Genomic DNA, 25,725 nt, shown 5'->3' with positions numbered 1-25,725 from the left:
AAAATGCACGGTTATGAGACTATATATTCTATGTTTTATGGTACTTACAAATAATATTATCCAGATAGGATATCAATATTATTTCACTCCGTTGCAAGTATAAATCCTATTCAATTTTAAAAATCAATTATTCGCGTAAATCATCATTGTTCATTATTTTAGTGAAATTCTCTATTTTTTTTTTGCGTGTAGAAATACGTTATTATATTTATAACCGAACAAATATGTAAAAATTTAAATAATTGAAATTCTGCAAAAACACTAAATGAAATAAAGAGCATAGTCAAGTATTAATTATACATCATTGTTTGCTCTCAGTATATATTTAAATTTTAAAATACGTTTTGTATATTATGACTTTTCGTTCCTAATATTTGACTATATATTTAAACGTGACTCATAAACATTTAACTGTATGAAACTAATTTTTTTATACTTATATTTTTTATATTAATAAAAATTAACCTATAAATTTAAACATTTTAATGGTATGCAAACGCACGTTGAAGATATAAGAATTGTTATGTTGTTAAGTACAGTAAGCTTTCTTTTCATAAACTTTACTCGGTTGTGATAAAAAAAAAAAAAAAAGCCTCCATAATAGTATTTCATTTCGTAATGATTGTTACAAATGGATTTTTGTACACTTTTTTTCCAACTGAAAAAAATATAACGTATAACTTCGGTTACCTCGAAAAGCAATGCCTTTGATACAAGATCTTAAATTGATAAAAAAAAAAAATAAAAGTCCTTTCACTGTTATGTACACACCACTTTACAACCCCTTTTCATACCATAACTATGTTTCTCTTGGAAATAAATATAATCTCGTAAATGTAATGTTTTTTAAATGTTAAATATCACATAATCTTCATTAGATATTTCACCGTCAAGATGCTTCTAATGATTTTTACTATCGTTTGTCATAACTGCGAACAATTGATCGATCTTGCGAAAAATACATTTAATTTGGATTTGTGTTTGAAAATAAAAAATAAAAATAAAAATGTTTCTATTCAAATATAGTTAAAGATCCAATATTCGAAAGTAAAAATGTACCGAACACAATGTAATATTACAATCGGCATTTTCCTTAAGAATATGTGCTATTCTTCGACGAAGCACCAACAACGTAGTTACTATATCGGTTTTCTTTACCAGAATATGAAAAGCGCGTGTCATTAACGTTATTGTATACGATATTAGTACTGCGACAAGTTTAAAACGATGTACATAAGTCAAATACTAGTTATACGTAAGTTACTTACTAACATATGAACGTCGCCGAACCGGTGGACATCGGACGACGTTCGATCGGATTACGTCATTGTTATACCGTGGCTTTCGCTCGGTTATTATACAATGCAATAATAAGATAATAATTATGAATGTATCGAAAACAAATCGAATTCAACGTCATAGATGTACGCGTCGATACGTGATGATAATTAAATGCGACTGCGCGAGGCGAGTTTTAGTAGTGGACAGCTGCCGTTATAGTCGAAAATGCCGTTGGCGACTATCCCATTAGATCTAGCGTCACGGGAGTAGAACTACGGATAGGATTAAGGATATAATACGAACGATATTCGTGTTGTTCCTTTCGATCTCGTCCGTTCGGACGTTACATATTTACAAAGTTTTCGCTCCACGTCAACGTTACTATTGGTCGGTAACCGTGTACAAGAACGTCCATCGGCATGTTTACCGAATGGAGGTTGAGAAATATTAATAACGTTATTACCGTGCACCGTTCTCGACGTAGGTACGTGAACTCGTACGCAATCGGAATCCTGGGGAAATTGTTTGTTCAATTTTTTTTTATTTTTCGTTTTAATCTTGTACGGACGAGTTGGCCGTAAATAACAGAAAAATGCTTTTGATCCATCAAAATAACACGACGTGATTTTTCGATTTGAAACCGAACCGGCATACGAGAACACCGTGAATTGTAATACGATAGTTTGTCGTGGGCAAACATTTTTCTTATCTCTTGTCGTTTAGCGGTAGGCACTATAATAGCGTATATCGAAAGTACAGGATCTTATTGGAACATTCTTAAGAAATCTTTTATACAAAATTGTACAATTGAAAATAGAACCTAAATTAAACGCATATTGAGAGTTCAAAGGTTAAAAATATTGCCTCTTGAAATTAATATCTGTAAGATGGTTTCCATTAGTTTATATTCCGAAAATCGAATGATGCTCTGGTGCAATGGCTTTTTCCAACTCCTTCGGAATCCGAGCCATGAAGGAGTTGAAGCCACGGAATGACCGATTGCGGTGACAGTTAAGGAAAACAAAATTGAAAAGATAACCGTAGACGACTCCATCTTTGTGGACAATTCGTACACTTGCCGTACGAAATATATTTTCATTTTTACCAACGATTATAAACGTACAAATAGACAACACCTTGCGAACACCATATTTTCAATAATTTTTGGATTCTTAAAGGTATATAATGTGTATTGCGTTTTCTATAAAAAAAAAAAAAAAAAAATGACGTGGGTCCATTTATTTTTACTTCATTGAGAGTTACTTCAAAGTCTCCGTGTTGAACACACTTTTTTACGGACCGAACGAATCACAGAGGTTTTTTGCGAGCCAACACAAATTGTACGCTGCAAGTGACTTTTACGTAACCGGCGGTGGTATAATATTGTTATTATTGATATTGTTATTACTATTATTATTGTGGTGTTATAACGGTTTGGCGCGTGATGATTTTCACTAACGATGAAGCCGTTTTCACCTATTGTCGTCCCGACCGCGAGTCGCACATTCGGACGACGGGCACGTAGTATACATGGTGTAGTTCGGAATAATTATTAATACGGAAGAAAGCGAAAACGTCGTATAGGTTCATTTCTTTACGCGTTCCATCGACGCCGCCGCTCGCGATTAACGTCGTGTCGGCTTTGAAAATCGTACACGACGTAACGATGGGAACGTAACACTACGCGTACGTTCGGCGCACGCCCATTCGTTTTGTGTCAAGTCATCCGGTCGGAAACAGCACATCAGTACCGACGGTCGACGGCTCCATTACACTTGTCACGGGAGTGGGAAATAAATGAAAAAAAAAAAAAAAACTAATAAGTAATTAAATACGAAAATCGAAATCCGTAATTATTACTACCGGTGCAAAAGGGCGTGTGATCAGGATCTCGTGCTATGGCTATGTTTTTCTCGTCGACCGAGCGGAACACAAATGGATCAGTAAATCAAGGAGATCTGAAAATTTCAATCTCACGAAAAATATTCCAGATCATACGGTCTCACGTAAGACATAGGTGTTGTACATTTTTCCGTATTTTCTCCGTTTTGTATTGGAAAACCGCTGTCGTACGAAAATCTCACTCGGCACACACATAATGTGTTGAACGCGCACACTTAACACGCGCTTTTTTCCCCTCCTCGAGCATATAAATATATATATATATATATGATATTGATATTGCGGTGGGTGAAAAATAAATGTCGGGCTTTGTGCGGTCCCGAGAAAACCCCCAGTTCTATAGACATGTGAAATGTATTTCGTTCGAGCGATTCCGAAATTTATTCGATATTACATTTTCGACCGTAAAACCGGATGATTTATGATTACGAAATATCTATATGCTCCTGACGTATTGCTGCTAATAGCGCGTATGTGTGTCCGATGAAAACGGTGTGGAATTTTAACGGCGCAACGTATTGTTCTATTTTATCTTCGAAACCGATTCAAGAGCGATTTACAACTGTGGTTGTCGATCACCGTGTTTTCTACCATCAGAAATTGTTTATATTTTTTTTTTTTAGAAATCCGTGAATAATACTATTGTCGTTATTTTTAATGTGCATGTGCTTAAGCGCGTTAAGATGAACATTTATAAACGCAGTGAAATCGCATTCGAATACAACATCTCATTGTTACAGTCGTTTTATTTTACGTGTGCGGTGTACATAGCATTTGTTCCATGGGATATGCTATTACATATAAAAATGTATTTATATAATAACATACGCATGTGCATAGGTACGAAATATTTTCACATAACTTGGAAAAAAAAAGAGTTCAAGGGGAAACGTAGAACTCAATATTGAAAACAATGCACGATATTAATAAAATTTATACATATAAATTATATTAAAAAATATATGTTTGATTTTATACATATCGAACACATGGTACAATACGAAAGACAAAATGCTCAAGTTGTTTCCAGTTTCGTATATTTAAATATTAGTACAACAACTTTTGAACATTTTTTATTATTTATTTATTTTATTTTTTTAAGAAATCATGTTTACCGAAGTGTGTAATAAGTCTACGATTTTATGAAAATAATGGCTATGCATTTATAACTTAATACTTGAGCTACAACAAAAACTTGTTATACGCTTTCGAATCGAACACAAATTTATTTATTTCAAATTAATTGTCTGTTTTAAAAAAACTATAATAAGCAAATAAAAACAGAAACACTACTGAATGATTTATTTCTACGTGTTATAATATAATTTTTGTAGGCGTATAATGTTTGTTTGTAGCACAATGCACAATACGTTGGTCACGATTGTAATGTGGTTATTGGTCAAAATTAATAACCACGAAGTTTTATTGTAAGTACTTCCCTGCAGTCGATTTTTAGAAAGCTAAACATAGATAATTCATAATTGAAGATATTTATTAGTGTTCGCGCCTCTTGACAGGATTTTTATTTCTTCCTAAGCAAGTCCTTTTTTTGATGATAATCGAATGATTGTATCGACACAATATAGTCATGTACTACAGCGATAGAACCAACATTCCACAAGATCTATTGTAAAATAAGTGAGATTTTAATTCGATATTCTAATTTTGATTTCAGCTCCGGACTGCTGTGCTAGCAACGGTAAACTGTTGCCTATTGAAACATTACATCCCAACTGTTTCCCCATCCCTGTACCCGCCAACGATCATTTTTACTCTAGATTCGGTACAGCATGTTTACCGGCCAAAAGAACCGTATCCTCGGATGACTTTGGATGCACATTAAAACCGCAACAAAAGGTTTGTTATTTGTAATTATCGATATAGTATGTTACCGATTTTGTTCAATGATCCGTACATCGCACGTCTAGGACGAGTATGTATGTTCTAAAAGTCCATAATTTGTTTCTTATTATTGATCTATACTGTGCGCGTGTTATTCATATATTTGAAATACATGGTCGCCTATCATTTGGCCACTAATTACTATGTATCCGGCACGGATATAACGATGTACAATCGAGTGAATCAAATAAAATTGTTTTTAAGACCACTAAAACAACCGATTTCTGAGGGTTTAAGGTTATAATAATTTTTCTCGGGATTATCAATTCACTTTTAAACAGTTACACTTTAATTTCAATCACGAACCGTATTTCAATTCGTTTTCTATTATATTATTTTCCAATTTATGAGTTCGTGATATTGCTGAGAGATTATTTGTTATTATATGTTATTCAACAGTGTGCTGTTGAATCGTATAATCATTTGATCTATAAAAAAATAATTAAATAATTTTATTTTGATTAGTTTCGTGTTGGTAATAATCAGCCACTGTAAGCAAATACAATTATTACATTTTAATTAAACATAAAAATAGTCAAAATCGTTTTTGGAGGACACAGAATCGATCATGATAGCTTATCGTATGGAAATGCGTGCGTGTCGAAATTGAAGCTTTGAAAATAATTCATTATATATGTATATATATATATATTCATATATTTTAATAACCTGCATAGGTGATAGCGACGACCCATTTCCTGGACGCTTCTCTGGTGTACGGTGCGACGGGTCAGACGGCTGGAAATCTAAGGTCGTTCAGAGCGGGCAGGATGAGGGCACAGATAACGAGAGACGGCCGAATGTTCATGCCCAACGTCAATACGCCCACACAGTCCTGCAACGTGGCCACGAATTCGGAAGTCTGCTACAGAGCGGGTGAGCCAAATATATAGCGTTGGTTTCTCAGGGGGAATAAAATAAAAAAAAAAAAAACGGTCATAAACGTATATGCATCGTCGATCGTCTCGGATATTGCGATCTGAACCCGTGGAAAACGTACTGGTCTGCTGGTGCGGTTCCCGGTTTCTATGAGTTTTTTCCCGAAAGTTTGTTCGTTCACGTTGGATGCAGATAACCAATTAAATACGACGTGAATATTCGTACAGGCCATAAACCGATTTATTAGAACCCATGAAGCGGTGGTTACAGGTCTAAATAACAAAGTATACCACGTGCATTTTGTATCATGTTTAAAAATTATATTTTTCTCGGCCGTGCCAGAGGAAAAAAATTATCGATTTACCTACCACATCATTACAGTCGCCAAAGTAATAAGAAAACACTATAACATGCCACGATCGTATAATATTTCAATCTTTAATTTTTTTTTTTTTTTGTTCATACATTATATGGTAAAAATACATTTACGTGTTTTGTTATGACGAGTTGAGTGTAATATAACGAATGTATTAGTTTTAAATTTTCTTCGATCGACTATAGGGCTACGAAAACGCCGGAAGAATAATTATAGAAAACATCCGATTAACCAATAGGTGTATTTTATCCTGTTTCTTTCGAGAATTTCAACTTAAGTAAATAGTGGTCTAAAATTTACTTTCGATGTTGCATTAAGTCACCGAGCATTGTTCCGTTTTCCAACGAACGTTTTGCCTATACATTCTCGTCAAGCATACAGATCTGCTTCTACTTTCATTGCATTGTGTACAACAGTGGTTTTCAATTTGGGTGTCACGAAAGATAGTTAGGGGGGTAGCCAAAAAAAAATAAAAAAAATGGATATTGATATCAAAATGTATTATTTTAACAATCAATTTAATTATCACGAATATACAATAACACATCGAATAAATTAGCGTGTAGCGTAATGTCATCTATCGACGGTTTTATTTTTTTAAATTTTTATTTTATTTATTAACAATTGTGGTCACCGATTTTTAATTGGATTTATATTTGATATTTGGATATATTTACATTCGTATCTTAAACGTGTATTTTAACAATTCCAGTCACAAACATAGTATTTGTTAAAAAACCAGACATAAGAGTAGCAGTTTCTAATATAAAACCTCATATGGGAACAATAATTTAAAAAATCCAAGCACAAGTATCCCATTAAAACGAGAAAACTATAAATATACAATTTTATGATATTTTTATTTTTTTATTTAAGTATACTTATTAAAAACTAATTCGTGTTCTATTACGAACTATTCACAGGGATTGCATTAAAAAAAAAAAAATAAATAAATAAATAAATAATAATAATAAATAAATAAAAGTTGGGAAAGGGCGAATCGAAAAAAGTTGAAAACCACTCTGGTGTACACAACGGTATCGCGTAATCGTATAACATGGTGCACGGTCGGAAAAACCGACTCGGGCAACAAGGGGGTGTTCCGATTGCACAGTTAGGTCGACAATACCGTTCTGCGATGCATATTTGCCAGTTTAATAATTAAACACAAAACATTGCGCGGCTCCGGGTGCACGTCAGACCCGCGGTTGCCGGGTCACGCAATTGTAACCGCGATCCGGTGCGGAGGTACTGCCGGTTCGGACACGTCCCACGTGATTTACGACGTTTTCAGACGATGTAATTTTCTCTGTTCTCGATCAGGCGATGGCCGCGTGAATCAACATCCCGACATGGCCGTGTCGCAAGTGGCTCTTTTGCGGTTGCACAACTTCTTGGTGACGGAGTTCGCGCAGCTCAACCCACTGTGGACCGACGAGATACTGTACCAGGAAGCCAGAAAATTCGTCATCGGAATCATCCAACACATCACGTACAACGAGTTTCTGCCGATTTTGTTGGGTAACCTAAATGCATTCGAATACTTATTTTGTTCTTTGTTCTTTTACAATTTTTTATTTATTTATTTATTTATTTTTTTATTTCGGCACAAACCGTTTTTAACAGCGCTCTGGATTTTATTAGATTTTTCATATGTTATAAATATTAGACAGTATTTTGCATTCGAAACGCTCTGCCCCGTTTCAATAGAATAATAATATTCCGCTGTAGCTGCAGGTAACTGTGGAAAAAAGTCTCAAACATCATTCCGAAAAGAAATCTACCTATTGAAATACATTTGTTGAGAATTTATACTATTCAAAAAATAACTTTTTTATTCGACGTAAAAATTGGTAAGGAATTCATACCCAAAACGTATATTTATAAAAATCTATATGCCCTAAAGGTTTCGAGTCAATAAAAACCGAATATGACATAACATAACTATCAAATATGATTAGTAACTTGTGTATGGTATGTTGTACAAACGTAGTTTAAGAAAATCGTTCGATTTTCTGAGTATAAATGCACAAAACAAAAGCGTTAATGAATTTTTGATGATATGGAAGAATTCAACGGCAGCACGTTTCAAATGTCTTTGAAATAATAACAAATATAACAACAGAAAACTTTATTAATTAAATCATTATGATACTATGATACTGAAGTTTGAATAAATATTTCTGCGCAACTTTTCTCATCAAACATTTTGTAAAATCTATTAGTTAAAAAGACAATATATTGTATAATGGCCAAACACTATATGGTTTAAATTTTTAACACAAGAGATTAAACTTTTTGAATACAGTATGGAAATCAAAATAGATATTAATATTTGCTTTTGCTGTCATTTATTTCACCTTTATTAAAAGTTTTACTTGTGTTATACATATCATTGTGTAAACAGAAAATGAAAGGACGCAACTTATGGGTCGGGTGAGACTCCACGGTGGGGTGAGATACAGGAATAAGTGAATTGGAGGTTGCTGTATTGATCTTATTAACTTGAAACCAATGTACCATTACTCTAAAAAATAAAATGATTCTGCGAGAAAAAAGATAAACTAGATCAGTAAACCATATAAACCGACTAAATAATTAGTATTATTTACTTGAAAGTTCGTTGAAGTATCTGATTTTGTTAAAATTAAATTTTACTACGTTTATAAATACTTGTTGCGGTTTTCTAATATTTTTTTCCTAGGTACAAAAATATATGTATAAAAATCTTGTATTAAATTTTCAAGTTTTAAATATATAAGTTCAATATAATGTAAATTAATTTATCAAAATTCAAAAGTCCATAATTTTTTTTTTTAATCACTATGTATAACATTTTATTAAATGTCTAAATTAAACTTTTTGTCAAACCAAATTTATTTAATTGAAATTTTTGAAAAAAAAAAAAGAAAACATAACTTTTTAAATTTGTTATAAATAGTTTGAAAATACTTTGTAAAAGTATACTATCTATAGTAATCAGTGATACATAAATTAAAGGTATATTTCATATTTCTAAAGTTAATATTTTTTTGTATTACAATTCATCAAAAAAAAAAAAAATTCCATGGAAAACTGATAAGCTGTATTTTTTTTTTTTTATATAATTTTTCGGCAGTTTTATCGAAATTACTATAAAAGCTACTGTGAAATTTATAAAATGACCACGCTCAAAATTCCAAACAACGTTTTCTATCAGAAATCTCTGTATACTGTAATTATCCTTATTGTCGAAATTGTGTACGCATACACGAAAAAACAATACACACATCATTCATCTCATTCAGAATCTAAAATCCAAATATTTATTTAAGAACATCAATCTTGTTTATCTAGTAATGGCCTTCAGATCATGATCTATAATATAACTTGTTGAAAATAATACATTATTTATATAACATAGAAGAAATAAATTAATCATTATAAATTAAAACTATCTTTAAATATTATTTTTAGTATCAATATTGTCATTATTCATTATTACTTATAACTAATATTATAATTGTTGTATAAATGATGTAAACTCAATTTTACTATATGGGCGTAAATAAACTATTAAACTATTAACAACATCTATAGGTATTTACATTTTTGGTTATAATTTTCAATTCCTACGGATGATTTTAAGAATTTTTGACGCCGTATCTTGAATAATTATCAATGAAATGTACAAGAGTAAAAGGTTTTTCATACCTAATTGGATAGTTCATTTGGAAAAACTAATATATATTTATTATTTTCACTGTATTTTAAAATCAATAAAACAGCAACCGTAATTGTTTTCTATTTTCCAATATTGTATGACGTGTAACTATTTTATAATTTTTTTTTTAATATTTATTTTCCGTCGACCTACAGGTGAAAACTATGTACGCGAAAACGGTATTTCTCCACTGAAACAAGGTTATAGTAATCTGTACAATTCAAACATCAATCCTTCCACTCTAGCTAGCTTTGCCGGCGGAGCATTTAGATCGTTGCACAGTCTGGTCCCATCTGTTTTCAAGTAAACAAAACGGTTACATTCATTAAGAACCATATTTTTTTTAATTATTAAATTAATTAATGTATTATAGCTTGGTGAATGAAGATCGTGAAAACGGCGGTATTCCGACACGTTTCAGTGAATGGATGAACAAGCCTGGAATAATTCAAAGACCTGGTAACTATGATATGTTCTTGAGAGGCATAGCGACACAACCGCAACAAGGCCAAGACATATTTTTCAGCGAAGAGGTAGGTCAAAAATTCACTGTTATAATATTATTATATATAAAATATATAATACGATATCCGTAAGTAATATTTACGTTAAAATATTATTCATTCAATCATAACTCTTATCAAGAAGCATTGTAAGGATAAACATTTTACCAAAATGAATATCCATGCAAATATGTTATATAACCAAGTATTCTTTAATTAAATGTGTAATATGAACGTTTAAATTTAAATTAAATTTGTTGGCTATCGCAGAAGTTTAAAGAACTCAAATTATCTTAAAGCTAATAAATTTTTAATCAAAACGATTCGAAACTATAAGCTAATATTATTTATCAATTTCTAGTACATACTCAATAATACTTGGAAGTACTTTAAGATTGTGTACCAATTTAAATATCAACATACATCATAGTAACATATAAATTATTAACTAACTGTAATATTTTAAAAATATTAATTATAAACCACTTAAACCGAATGAATATAATGGTTATAATATATACTGTACAATTATTGTTTACAGATAAATAGCATTATTCTTAGGGTGAATTTTGTTTATAAAAAATATTAAATATATTTTCGTTATATTCAAACAAATAAATTGTAAATAACTCTACTGTATTAAGAGCCATAGATAATAATTGTTGGTTACATATGAATTAGCGAAGTTAGCACGAGTTGAATGATTTAACTTGATATTTTATCATTCGAAAATATGTTTTTTGTTAAAAATGTATAGAATTTGATATTTATGCAGTTGACCTTTTTTTTTATTTTTTTATATAGATTACTGATTTGCTGTTCAGAGCAAATGGACCTTTGGGTCAAGATTTGGTAGCCAAAGATATTCAACGTGGTAGGGACATGGGAATACCCTCATATAATCATTTTAGGACTCTGTGTGGGTTACCAAAAGCTACGTCATTCGACGATCTTAGAGATGTTATGGACGAAGAGGTTAGTTTTCTGAATATTAAACCAAAAATGATTATTATAGGTAAATAAAAATACCAATTAACCGTTTTTATTTGGTCCATTGAAAATTTTTCAGAGAATCGAACGTTTAGCCAAAATATACCCGACAACCGATGATATCGATTATTTGGTCGGTGGAATGCTCGAAAGAATCATACCCGGAACACTTACCACCCCATCATTCAGATGCGTTCTAGGCGAAGGGTTCTTCCGTTACAAGTCGGGTGATCGTTTCTTCTACGAGTACGATATAGCGCCAGGAGCATTTACACCAGGTAAGAAAAACGACACAACATTATTCATCATTACTCCCGTCTATCATTAGCAGTTATCCGTGCACTTTGGTCAGCGTTTCCCAAAATATTTCCACTCACGTACGCCCTCGATTCCTCACCAGAACTTCACGCACCCTACTGTACAAAACGAACTGATGTGGTCGGTTTTTATTTCTGTGAGTTTTTAATTTCAACGACACGCACATTGCATGTTTCCGAAATGGAACCGTTTTCAATAAATTTTCATTCTATCATTCCTCATTTCCTTTTTTGTTCGTTTAACTTTAGCGTTTATCCATTTACGCGCACCATAGATTTTGAGTTACGTTGACTTATGTTCGGTTTATAACGACATTCATGCCGCCTTATACAGCACATTTATCGGACAACGTATTATTTCTCATCGTACGATACACATGATTTTAGATCAATTGACCATCATCAGAAGGTTCTCGTTATCCACACTCATATGTTTGACTGGCGACAACATACAGACGATGCAGAGAAACGCGTTCCTGCAAATCAACCCCGGGTAAGTGTTTAGATGTTCTAAGAACAATGGCGACGACGGAAAGCGGACGCTTTGCGCTGCAGCGGAAGCGTTGTCGATTGATGCGTGTTTGTTTTAAATTTTCGTTTTTAATTTTTCCGACAGAAATGCATTAATCCCGTGCAGACAGATTTTGGCGGAGTTAGATTTGTCACCATGGAGATTCCAAAGTTAACCTCTACAATGAACATTGGATGGGACCTCGAAACGTTGCGTTTGTGATATATTATATTGTATATTATAGTAATAGGAGTTAATGTTAAGGATTCAATGTTTAATTATTTTTATGTTTAGTCGGATAAGTTTAAATTATTATTATTTACGTTACCAAGATTTTAAACACAAATCGATAAATATTTTTTTAGTCAAAACAAGTATAACTGAAAACCGAAACAAACAGTGCCAATATATTTATTATCTTTTTTTATATATATATAGATATATTTAAATATAATTTTTACCCGAGGAGTACGAAAAATGCTTTGATCGTCATTTTCGCATTCGACTTGATAAATACATTTTTTTTTTTATTTTAAATCTTTCAACGGATTCTAAAATCGTTGAAATAGTTATTTTTATTGTTATAATTCTTTGTCGATACCTATATGTACTTTATTGAATGTATAATATCATAACTGTTAAACGTGCCATGGCAAAACATCGAAAGGAAAAATACTTCAAAGCTTGATGTAGACATTTACTTTTCAATCACGTTAAGTCAACTTCGAGTATCTTCACCGTATTATTACAGGTTTCCAAAACAATGGAATCGTAAATGATAAAAAAACAAAAAAAAAAAAAACATGTGTTTATTCCTAAATTAGTTTTGTATGTAATTTATTTATAACGTAATATATCTAAATAATAATGTTTACGTTAGGCCATCGTTAGTTTATAAGTATTAATGTATCGATATGATTATATTATATTATTATTTTTGTCACGTGTATAAAATAACAACGTGTATTGACTTGTGTGTAATACGAAGATATCATGATTCTGTAAAAAATAAAAAATGCGTTCGTTTTTACTTTTTCCCCGGCGGATTACAAAAACCCGTCTTCCTCCAGCGTCCGTTTGATCTTCTCGACCTTTTCGTCACATATCGGTGGCAACGGTGAACGGCACGCGCCTCCGCTGTAGCCCAGCAGTTCCATGGCGGCTTTCAGACCAGCCGGACCGCACTCCTGCATCAACTAGAAACACGGCAACGGACGACGAAGTCAGCATAAATTATTTAATAAAATTAATAAAATAAATAAATTAAATTAGTGCGCTAAAAGTACCCACGATCGCGACGTCTACGAAAGAGTGTACGACGTGCAATCGATTTGATTTTTACGTCGAAACGATTCAAGACAATTGCAGCAATCATCGGATTGTCGATCATCCGCAATTTTTACGCGCGTATTCGGACGTCAGTCCTGAAATTATTGTAGCATCATCGTGTGGTAGCCGTTGCACGACGACCGTGTTACGCGGAACGGTTTAGTTATTTACGTTATTACCGATTTGGTCCATAAAACGAAAAGAAGAAAACGAAACGAAAAAGGAAAATTGGCGATTCGGTAAAAATGGTTTTACATTTTACATTATCTGGACTGTGTTAAATATTAAACAAGTGCTGTTGTCTTGAATTCGAATCGGATTGTAAACCATGTTTTTGATTCCGCTAACAATTTTTCAATGCCAGCGCAATATTTTACTCTCCTAATTCTTACGATTAAAAGGGTGTTTGTGTGTGTTTAATCTTATTAAATCACTTTAATAATTTACCAGCAAATCAATATTGACGAGTTTCCTTTGCAGTTCCAAAGCCTTCTGCCATTGACCATCCATCGCCAGTGCGTGCATTTTACACAACGGTTCACCGAGTACGGCTGCGAGACCGTTTATACCACCCGAACATCCTGCGGAAGAAGAACAAATGAAATCGATTTGTTTTTCAAAAAGAATCAATAGTTTACGCGTTTACCGACGAGCATTGCGGCCAATAAATAACTCGCGGAACCAGCGACGACTTGGAATTGTAGATTTCGCGTTTCCGTGACTAGAGCTGCGAGTTTCGCCATCTGTGAACGATATAGTAGTCCAAAAGAGAGAAAGAGAAAGATAAAAAGAGAACCGTTAAACAATTAATATTTTTTGTGTTCCAATTAGATTATTTGTTTACGTCTTTGTCTTTCACGCCGACAATGTTCGGATGCGCAGCCATTTTCTTCAACACTCCGATGCTCAGGTCGATACCAGTCACCGGTACCATGTTGTACACTATCACGGGCGCCGGACACGAGTCAGCCAACGTTACGAAATGTTTGTACAACGAATCCTCCTGAAATATAAGAACGTCATGCGATTCGAGCGAATCACCTTTTTACATGTACGATAAAAATAAAAAGAGAAAAAAAACGATGAGTTTGGGTGGATTACGATTTCACTAATCGGCTTAGGATTCGAATAACGTTATCCGATAACTCTAATGCAACATAATAAAACCGTTCCAATGCTTGTTTTGTGTTTTATCCGTCTGAACGCAATAGCCAATAGTATCGTACAAAATTTATGGACTGAGATAAAAAATGTACAATCATTATAAACGTGCTTGGGCGAGTAGGGTATAATATAAAATGTTAAATCGAAAAGATAATTATAAAATACTGTATTCATCTAAACTTAATATATATGGTATGATCATTTATCAGTTTCGCTCGAACACTTAAAACGTTCAATAGTGTTAGTAGCAAATATGGATTATACAAAATAAAGAATTAAAAATATTGACTAATCATTTATATAATATTTTTCGCACACAAAAAAAAAATTGTTATCGTAAGCGTTGGATTTAATTTTTAAGTGAAAAGTGTTGGGAAAATAATTTAAATTGATAAAACAGAATATTAAAAAGATTACTCAAGCATATCACAATATTATTGGCCCAAATGTATTGAAATTGTTTTTAATAACTTACCCATAAGCATTATGATACATTTTCCGAACACAGTAATTTTTATAAAATTCATCCAAATTTAAATTAACCGATTATAATCGAGTTGAAACTACAATTCAATCGAGTGAAATTCATAGCCATTGGGTTACGGAGAATTATTCGAGTTTTCTATTGTATTAATTTCTCTAGAATTTGACTCAAGTGCTATACAATATGGAAAAATGAAGTGAAAAAGAAAAAAAATTTGATTTTTACGATTTACATTCTATCGAAAAATACTTATTCTCATTAAAATCAACCCGAAATGATTAACTCAATAATTAAGATATATGAGTTTATTTTTAACGAGTAATAATAAGTTTGGTTCCCTATTTGAAATGAAAACCTTTTCGGCACAATTTTTATTTGAACGCTTTCAGGTACTTTAATCGAAAAAACAACATGAAATAAATTATAACAAATGTTAAAATATAGGATTACTGTCATTCTGGTCTTGAAGTAGAAAGGGCTCATCACCAAGACTCCATCCGCTCCAACTTCAGCAGCAGCCTTACTAAGATCGCATGTCAATTTAGTCGCTAAAAATATAATTATTCAATTTTATTATTATTTTTTTTTTTTTTATAAATGTTTGGTTTCTTAAACAATGAAATACGTTGAGAAATTGAACTATTTTGATTCTTCACTTTTGATGTATGAAAAAAAAAATGTAAATATTTATGATTTACCTATTTATTTTAAAAATTTAAAATTATAAGATTTTAAGAATTTAAATGTATAGATTTACAGTTCAAACAAATAATAAACATAATTAACTTTTATCATAAAATACATCAGTTTTTTTTTGTAATATTATATTAAGTATAATGTGGGCATTGTGTAATATAGTTTTCAACTCGATATAAAGAGTCGATTAAAGAATATTTGAATTGTTTTCTTACATTCACACGTGGTCCCAGCAATCAACAATCGGTCATTTCCAATCATAGATCTGATTTTGGATACCATTTCTATTTTTTCATCCGCACTTAGGTATGGTCCTTCACCATTGGATCCTCCCACGCAGTATCCTAAAAAAATGATTTAATTTAATTTATTAAATAATTATTAATATTAAATATTAATTAATTTAATTGTATTGAGTTTTTAAATATTTTCAAAACAAGCGTTGAAAATGAAGTCAAGTAGTATGGAAATCGAGCGCGTAATGTATCGCTGAGGAAAATTAACATTTTGTTTTGGTACACTAATTTTATCTACAGTAAAAATTTAAATACATATTGTTTGTCGAGTTCCAGTGAACTAGCAATCTGATCATCGCAAAAGCTGTGCGCATACTTTGTGTTTTTTTTTTTACATCAACAAATTTAGTGCTATTGTTATGATTAAGAAAAAAATCGATTATTTAATCTAAAAAGGTTAAACTCGAAAAATGATAAAACTCCTACCACAAAATGAACAATCCAACTCCTGGCCCTAAACTTAAAATTATGAACTATACGTTTTTAATCGTGATTCACAAAACTATTTAAATATTATATCATTTATAATAACTTATACGGAAGCTATAATGAATCCAATCACATCCACAGAACACATTTCCGGTACTTTTTCCCAATTCATCTCTAATCCGAATGCTTTAATCAGTCCACTAATTATACTCCTTTCCTCCATTCTAAATGCACTCATCGTCCAAAAGACATACTAATGTTGTTCTTTTTGTTCAAATCTCTCTCTCAGTTATCTTATCTGTTTATGTTACATTTACAAATGACGTATATCCTATATATTATTACGTATGATAATCGAGTTTTAATTACTGCCACAGCATTATAATATACTCATATTATTTTGTTTTTACGATTATGACCTTCACTGGTTATTACTTATATCTGTCTATATATTTTATTTCACGAACTGTATCATTGGTTCGTTTGTTATATATTATATTAATATCATAGTTTATACTGGTAGCTATATAAAAATAAAAATAATTATAATAACTTTAGAGTAATTTTACCTTACTTACTCTTAATGTTGAAGGCTCTGTACATCTTTTGAATTCAGTACATATAAAGTTCAATAACATTTATTGACAAAATATGCGATAGCTGTATATACGATAATTCGATACATTTTCATACGTTTGAAAACACAAATTACATACATTTCTTTTCAAAACCGTAATATGATATATTATAAAATGCGCTATTAATTTATTATGATATAAGTTTTGTTATTTTTTGTTATTGCTCTTAAAACTTCAGGGGGTTGAATTTTAATCTTTTATCGAAGTAAATAATACAGCTGTACGCGCGCCTTTATGTGCACAAAAGTTGATATACTATTGGAATGACGCAAGTATTTTAATAAACATAACAGTTATCAATTATATTTTATACTCTGATGTTTGAAAAATAGTATTTTTACATTTTAAACGAATCCATAGTAGGTAAACCATTATTTACTTGAAAATTATTCATGCTATATTTCTTTTGAATAACAAAAACGTAATTTTTATAATTTGTTTCTTTTTTTAACAAATTCTGCTATCGTCAACTGAATACCAACATAATATTTCTACATTTTTAAGATCAATAGTTAATTAACGAATTTTAGTCACTTGGAATTTTAATCGAAAAATACATTTTTCATATAATTAACTTTAGATTTTAGTGATTTTATTTCATCTATTATATCTATTCATACAGTCATCGTAATTCACTACTGATATATCATTAACATAGAAAATACTGAAACTATATTTAATTCAAAAATAATAAAAAAATGTGTAATTTTAATGTCTTACGCCGTTACAGTAGAATATTTAAATTATAGAAAGAACCTAATTTAATGAAAATTTTTTATAAGAATGTGGCACTTGATAAGTTTTATTTATATTTACGATATAAGCTGCAAATATTTTGTTACTTTTGAAGTTAACGTTATTCGGAATAATGATTTATTATTATAGTATTGAAGTTAGTTTTATTGCGAATTATGTTGTTGTTTTAGAACAAAAATATGCATAGTTCAATGACATTTGTCCTGGAATACGACTCGAATACTAATACTATTGACTACGGTTATCGTTTCATATTTTAACTCGCAAGAATCCAAATAATGTTTTAATAATTATTTCTAAAATGATATCCGATATGTTTATAAAACCCTACGGATTCAGTTGAATACGTCTTTGAGTGAGTAATCTAATATTTTCGGATAGGTCATTGTGTTTGTTAACTAATAGTGAACACAAATCGTGGTTTCGATTTCCCACCGTCAAATCATTCAAGCCCTTCGAAATACTTGTATCTCCTTCCCTGCAGCCTGCTGATATTGGAATCTTTACGTAATAACATAACTGCGTCTTGTGTAGCGGTTCCGATAAAATATTCATCAGCAAAACGCATTTAACAATATCGTTGTTCATACCTATAGGTCGGCACTAAACGTACACCTCTGATTACGGCACAGCTGTAACAGTTGAAATTTACTTGACAATAATATTTTATCCGCCTAGCTTAGCACCGTGTACCGTCATGAGTTATGATTTTCATTTTTCACCTTCGTATCATATTTTTTAATAATGTAAACTAGTTCTTACAGAGCTAAAGAAAAGAAAAAATGTTTTTGAAAAGAATAATGACCTTAGACTATAAGGCTTGGAGTATTAGATAAAATTTCAAAAATACTCGACGGCGAAGATCGCAGTAAGTTAATCGAAATCAACGAATTCGTCGACGACGATACCTTTATTTTATATATGCGCCAATCACATGCGTAGATGTCGAGCGTTCATTTTCGGCTTATGAAACAATAAAATAGCTTTTGCGTTCGATAATTTAAGAAAAAATTTGATATTTCAACGCAATAGAAAAATTAAGCAACATTTTAAAATACATTTTTTTTTTTAATAGAATAATTAATTGTTCTCAAAAAATTTGAAATTTATTTTTAAAAAAAATCAGGAATATCAAAAAATCTACAAGAATTTTAAACGTTGCTCTCAGAAACTCAAAAATATTTATTTTTTAAAGATGAAGTCTTTTTTATTATTTATACTATTTTTGAGAAACTTGTCCGCCCACTTCCTCGTGGTGTTTCTCGGGTTAAGCTGTAGGCCGAGTATTTGAATGAATATCGAAGTAAATATCCAGTGATCCGGGAATCAACTCGTACGCGGCCAGCGGTTTGTACGTATAATTGAAAACGGTCATAACGAAAATAATAATAAATAATAATAAATAATAATAATGACAATAAAAACCCAGCGAAAGCGGAGCCGTCTGACCTCTGAAAGGTATCTTCTCCCATCTCTGGAAATTGGCGGCCAACGCGCCATAGTCGACGTCTCCGTTCTTCTGGTACGGCGTGGGTATGGGCACGAAAACGCCGCCGAGATCGAAACCCGCGGCCCCACGGCCACCGTGACCGTGCCGGCGACCCAAGGCCCTGGGCCCCAGCGCGTTCGACAGCAGACGCATTTTGTACATGGTGCGTTTGTGAAGTGTTCAGCGGACGAACCCAACGGGACGGGTGCAACGGCAACAATGTCACTGGAGCCTCGATCATATACTTCATACGACGTAATCACCGCACTCGCACACGTGCGTGTACGCACACCCATTCACGTATATACGCTCGAATACACGTGCACACGTGACACGGGATCTCCGCCGAAGTCATAACACGATACCGAGGCCGTTTAAATGTACTGTTTCGGTACTGCTACATTATACAGTTGTTACCCGCTGCTATGGCCTGTATGTAATTTCAGATCGATCGAATACGATCCGGTGTACATCAGATACGTGTTATCAGACTCGTGTTACGAGCTAGACTAAAAGGGCGTCGAAAGTACCATATGGGGTGAGTCCGGTCATTTTGCCGTAAATGAGCATATGACTTATGTTAAGTTTTCAATGTTTTAAAACTAAACCATTCGAAATGTTAAAGCTTTGATTGAAAACATTTAATTAAATCAATATTTGCTGTACAAAAATAACTTTTTTTTGTTACCAAAATGTAATATTGTATTATTTAAACACATTTTATAAAAAAATGCGCCATCTTACTCCTATTCTACGACGACTGATCGCAAAATAAATTCGTCATCGCAATAACAGTTCACCGAGAGTATAACCATCGCGAATCGCAACGGCTGTGACTACTGCCCGGTGAACTAGGTCTTGTCACATTTTCAAAATGAACTAGATACTGTTTTTTTGTGTGGATATAATATTTGATCAGCCATCGTGAACAAGTATTTTTGTTCTCGTATTTTTCGCGTGTTCCGGAAACGTGATTGTTTTTTCGATTTTAATGAAATAAAAAATTTACAGAACGCGTCTAAAGTAAGTTATTGAAGTAGTCGGTTGAAACAAATTGAATCCGTGACGTATTGCTATGTTTTGTGATCAACATAAATATTACTAGTTGTTCATTTTGTACCGCGAATTCGATTAAATACTAACAAACTGATAATATTGTTATCAATGATTTTCGAATAAATAGTTCTTTTTACGTTGTTTCCCTACTGTTGGTGAATTGTTCACAATGGATTGACGTATATGATTCATAGTGTTACAGATTAGACCGAAGTACAACGATAAAATTAATAAAGATCAAAAAATAAAAGAAAAATTCTTCAACTAAGAATACATAGAGGTATTACGCAAACGGTGTTTACGAATATTATTTTGTTACATTCAGATCGAACGCAATATTTTAAAGCAGGGGTAGGAGTCACTCGTGGCTACCGTTTAGATGCAGATGATGCGGTCATTATGGTAATTGGTGAAACTAAACAATTTCGTTAAGACAGGTCAAATATATATACTCGTATTAAATTATTTAAACATAACGTCGTAGGCATTAAAGATGCGAAAATTAAGATTTTAGTTTTAATTTTAAACTATTTTAATTGCTAAGTAAGTTTGGTATCCAACCAGTATTAGATCAGGTTTAATCTAACCAGTAGTTTCGGTGCTTTCAATTACTAGTTGGCGTATACTTTGACGGTGGCGTGCATCACGGCCGATCAAAACTATATTTTGTTTTTCGAACACCGGAACCCCGATATTTCATTTTTCCTATTGAATGTTCAGGGGAGGACGAATGGGACGATAATCTCCCCAATTAATACCGGTGAAATTGTTATCGTTTATTCGATATAAACCATTTGAAAAAATTAGTTTTTTGTTTTCTATAGAATTTTTATAAAATAAGATTGACTTTGCTGACAATTCCCAAGTCACAAAACAGTTGCTTATTCTATCAAACTATAACATCAATTTCGCTGATATCAATATATTTTTTTATGCAGGTATGCGTTTTAAATAAATCACGTGATACTCTGTGATTGGATATTAAAGGTTTCCTATGGTTTCACAAACAGAATTTTCTCAGACCAAATATGATATCAATAACCTCAGAATCGATTCGTGGTGTACTTATATTATTTAGTTAGATGGAATCATATTTGCAACGACTTCTGTGTAAACACTGCGTTAAGTGTATGTTTTAACTATTGCTCCTTTGACTAAGATCAACACGTAAAAATAATGTGTTCGTATAATGAGCTCAAATCACTCGAAGAAGTGCAAACACTTCCATCGAGTTCTCAGGAACTTGGTGATACTGTTAATCGTTATATTCAGTGGCGCCAAACTACATTTTAGTAGGTGGTGTAAATGCAAATCCTAACCATTAATTCACCCCCCTCCTATACCTATACACCATAAAAATTATAATTTTTCTTTATATCCAATGTCAAAATATCTATGCTATTTGTTTCTACAGTTACTTGGCCATCAATGATCAAATTATTATCAAATTCATACTCGTAGTGAGTAGATACCTACAAACTAATACCTATCAGCAATTAAGAGCCAGTTTTTCAAAATTATATAGACCCAGACTGGGTCACTTGTACCCACCCTATAATTGTATGTGATGCAAATGCACCACTTTAATTACATATTCAGCGCCATTGGTTGTACTTCCGAAGGAAGTTTTTGTACCGATTAGTACAGGCGGTTGCGGAATGTTGCCATGTCGTTCCAAGTGTATATGGGCCCTAACTCAAAGTTACGAGTGTATGTGACATTTAACATACTTAATGGGACATTCTAACATTATAAAATTTTTAAGAGTGATAGATTAATTTGGCCGCTGTGTCAACTGTGAAAGCTTAGTAGGACATTATTACAACGGTTCTTAATCATCTTGGTTTTTAGAGCATTTTATTTATTTTTCAACGTGACATTAAAATTATACATCAGGAGCGTAACAAGAGTAATATTTACTTTTTAATAATGTGTTTGTTTATTGCTTATTAGAATTTCGGACGGACGAGAATCCACTATACAACATACATAAGGTTATCAAATAATATAAGAAAATAAATGCATCTAAAAAATGTTGTTATATATATGTTAAAATATATGCTACGATTATTTCAATAACAAAAAAACGTAATACAATAACATATATTATATTTATAAACAAAAATTTAAATACATTTAAATTATCCAACCGAAGACGATACAAAACAAACTAAAAATTGATTTTTATTTCAATCAAATGATTTTTAATCAATTATCAGTTTTTTTTTTTTTATAGACGTTTTACATTTTACAATTCAGTTTCAAAGAGAAGTTGGTTGAACTATTCAAAATAAATACTGTGTCAACCGTTGCGCTCGTCAGTTTTTTTAATGCAACGACTGCACTGATAATACAACATTATTGGTTCAAAAATTATGTAAATATATAATCGTATTACTATGACTATACATCAATACTGTATAGTAAACTACGTACAGTTTGATTTGACTCATATAACATAATGCATCAGTATTCTGTGCGAGAAGCAAGATGAAAAATTTAACACTCGCAATCTACATAAGGTCCGTTTAAAAACCGCTTCATGGTTTTTTTTTTTTTTTAAGTCATTCTTCTCTTCGGGATTACAATAATATTTCTAATAGATAACTTGCAAAAAGTTCTGAGCGTACCACTGTAGACGTTGAATACTGTTATATTATTTATGTCCTAATGCATTAATTATTAAATTTCAACTGTATAAATGTATAATGTATACAATTTTCGTCATGAAAATTTCAATATTAATTAACGAAAATTGTTTGACAATATAGTCGTTACTCGCCGTACTAGCGCATGGTAATAATTGTCGACAGCAAACAAATTGTATTACATCCGAATGTTTGATAATTGGTTAGATTGTAATGACATTTTGAGTGTGTGTATATATATATATATTTAATCGAAAATGTAATATTGTCTAATCACAAAAAAATAATCAAATCTGGTATAAGTGACTGTTATTTACTATTATTATACACAATATTGTCTTAAGTGATAGCCCTTGGGCGTAACTAGAACCCAAATATTGGAGGTGCTGAAATCGCTGAAAATAAAATTAAATGGTATTTAACTGTAATTACCATATATAATATAGATCTGAAAAAAACAGGAGTTCTACATTTGAACTCAGGGGTCGTAAAAACCCTATTGCGTCCCCTTAGTTGCGCCTATGGTGATACCTGGTATACTGAAAATGGCCGATAAGTCACTTGATGAAATGAACCAAATTTACATTGATTAAAATACATTATTTAACGCTATGTTATTATTGAGTTTTAAGCATCAAAATGAAAACTTAACAACTAGCCACGTTAATTTTTGTGCAAGTCATTTTCGTGCACTTCGATGACTATTGAAATTCCACCTCTCATACGGTTAGGTTAAAACTGCAATTGAAAATCAAACTTATTGGTTTTATAATTTATACCTAGTGTAACCGTTCACTAACATACACACCCCCACTACTACTTACGTTACATACAACTTTCATACTCAGCCGTTCAGATAAACAACAAAACTCCTATCCACTCATCATCGACCACCACCCATACATAGTGCTCGGTTTCAAGAGAGTGTACATTGATACTGAGGTACCAAAAATACCGAAAACCCGGTTTTTATGGGACATAAAATTGTTTAATTGGATTATAAACTTCTCTGGACAATACCGACTATTTTCAAGAAACTGCGTTAAAATCGGTCTAGTAATTTTTGAGTAATTACTCAGATATGCCAGACACCATTTTAGACTTTAAAGTGAAAGAAGGAATGTATTGTTTTCACCATTATGTATTATGTATATATATATATATATATATATACAGTGGCGTAGATAAAATTTTTTTCTGGAGGGGGTGTTTAAGAGTAAGTTTTTAAGTGTTCTTTGTATATCTTAAAACGAGGTCATATGTAATAAATATTACATTTAAAATGGTATTATTATTATGTCTCGTATTTAATGAAAATTATTTTGTTATTCAATTTTTAATATATACCTAATCATAATAAAATCAAAATATTTTACTCTAATATATAAATATTAATAAATAATAATCAAATATCATTAAAAAAAAAATCTGTAGGAGGGGGAAAACCCCTTACACCCTCCCCGTAATTACGCCACTGTATATATATGCAGTGAGCGCCTCTTATAACTTTAGAACCAGCATAAAGTGAATTTTATAACCGAATGAATCTTATAGGCGACATGGCAAATAATACAAACAAAAATCTGAATACAATTACTAACTTTATTTTGCTTTTACTACGTATTAGCTATTACTTAATACGTATTATATAATAAAATATTATTATTATTTATAACAAGTTATATTATAATATAATATAATATTATGTTAAAAACATTTATGATTTTAGCTTGTTTTTTATTATTTTTAACTATTTTGGAAGGAAGTACACGGCTCGTACTCGTATTGTATTTTAAAATTAATAATTCGGTGATGAGCAGCTCTCCTCAACATTTATAGAATCTCTAGATTGTCTTATTTTTATGGTTGTTCAATTCCGACGTCAATAAATAATATAAATATAATATAAATAATTACCAACGTTGGTTTGTAAGAAAAGTATATAATATTAATCAAGGCCGTACCTAGACATTTTTTTCGGGAGGGTTCCAAAACATGTATATTGCAATTTTATTGAATTTAGATTTCCATATTTGTTTTTTATCATGTTTAAATGTCTCTTTGCCTTCCTCGGAATTCTAAGATGACTTGGTGATAAAACTTCAATAGATTTGGCAATTAACACCCTACGCTTTATTGGAATTTGACAATGGCTTAAATAATCATGGTCAATATTTAAAATGAAATAATTTTTTATGAATTACATCATAATTCAAATAATTGTTAATGTTATTTAACTTTTTTTTATGAAATATATTATAATCAAAAGAATTTTTAAGTTTTTTATTAATATATTATTTACATTTCAGTTTTCAGTTATTTTAGCATACAATCTTCCATCTTTATTAATTCGTAATTACTGTAATTATTCTTCAT

The 25,725-nt window shown here is 31.6% G+C and overlaps 2 protein-coding genes across 4 annotated transcripts in view; one reads left to right on the top strand and one right to left on the bottom strand.

The window, feature by feature from the left end:
* The window catches only part of LOC112681971 (peroxidase-like), a 41,224-nt gene extending 28,565 nt beyond the window's left edge, over positions 1-12,659 (top strand). Inside the window, exons 5-13 of the mRNA XM_025552366.1 lie at positions 4,859-5,040; positions 5,763-5,961; positions 7,664-7,861; positions 10,199-10,346; positions 10,417-10,576; positions 11,351-11,521; positions 11,616-11,814; positions 12,241-12,346; positions 12,470-12,659. Of these exons, the coding sequence (XP_025408151.1) occupies positions 4,859-5,040; positions 5,763-5,961; positions 7,664-7,861; positions 10,199-10,346; positions 10,417-10,576; positions 11,351-11,521; positions 11,616-11,814; positions 12,241-12,346; positions 12,470-12,539 (1,433 nt within the window). The 3' untranslated portion in view covers positions 12,540-12,659. The remainder of the gene's footprint in view (positions 1-4,858; positions 5,041-5,762; positions 5,962-7,663; positions 7,862-10,198; positions 10,347-10,416; positions 10,577-11,350; positions 11,522-11,615; positions 11,815-12,240; positions 12,347-12,469) is intronic.
* Positions 12,660-13,248: 589 nt separating this feature from the next.
* On the bottom strand, positions 13,249-19,920 carry LOC112682111 (4-hydroxy-2-oxoglutarate aldolase, mitochondrial-like). 3 transcript variants are annotated; one of them, XM_025552603.1, is made up of 7 exons: positions 19,582-19,920; positions 16,253-16,381; positions 15,792-15,889; positions 14,538-14,696; positions 14,340-14,436; positions 14,141-14,274; positions 13,249-13,560 (listed from the first exon to the last, which is right to left on the bottom strand). In XM_025552603.1, the coding sequence occupies exons 1-7, from the start codon at positions 19,805-19,807 to the stop codon at positions 13,411-13,413; spliced, it is 993 nt and encodes a 330-aa protein (XP_025408388.1). In that variant the 5' UTR covers positions 19,808-19,920; the 3' UTR covers positions 13,249-13,410. The 3 variants fall into 3 exon arrangements, with proteins under 3 accessions (XP_025408388.1, XP_025408390.1, XP_025408389.1); XM_025552605.1 differs by lacking the exon at positions 19,582-19,920 and adding an exon at positions 17,341-17,457; XM_025552604.1 differs by having other exon boundaries at positions 13,411-13,560; positions 19,606-19,919.
* Positions 19,921-25,725: the final 5,805 nt, after the last annotated feature.

Source organism: Sipha flava, unplaced genomic scaffold (genome assembly GCF_003268045.1).
Source record: "Sipha flava isolate LNK unplaced genomic scaffold, YSA_version1 1_pilon_pilon, whole genome shotgun sequence".
Classification (NCBI taxonomy): domain Eukaryota; kingdom Metazoa; phylum Arthropoda; class Insecta; order Hemiptera; family Aphididae; genus Sipha; species Sipha flava.
The sequence above is the reverse complement of the archived record's forward strand: the minus strand, read 5'-3'. Positions and strand labels throughout refer to the sequence as shown.

Coding starts and splice junctions, on each gene's coding strand:
- LOC112682111 (XM_025552603.1), bottom strand. CDS start 19,807: ATGTACAAAATGCGTCTGCTGTCGAACGCGCTGGGGCCCAGGGCCTTG. Junction 16,382..19,581: donor GACGGCTCCGCTTTCGCTGG/GTTTTTATTGTC, acceptor TCATTTTTTTAG/GATACTGCGTGGGAGGATCC. Junction 15,890..16,252: donor TGCTGGGACCACGTGTGAAT/GTAAGAAAACAA, acceptor TTATATTTTTAG/CGACTAAATTGACATGCGAT.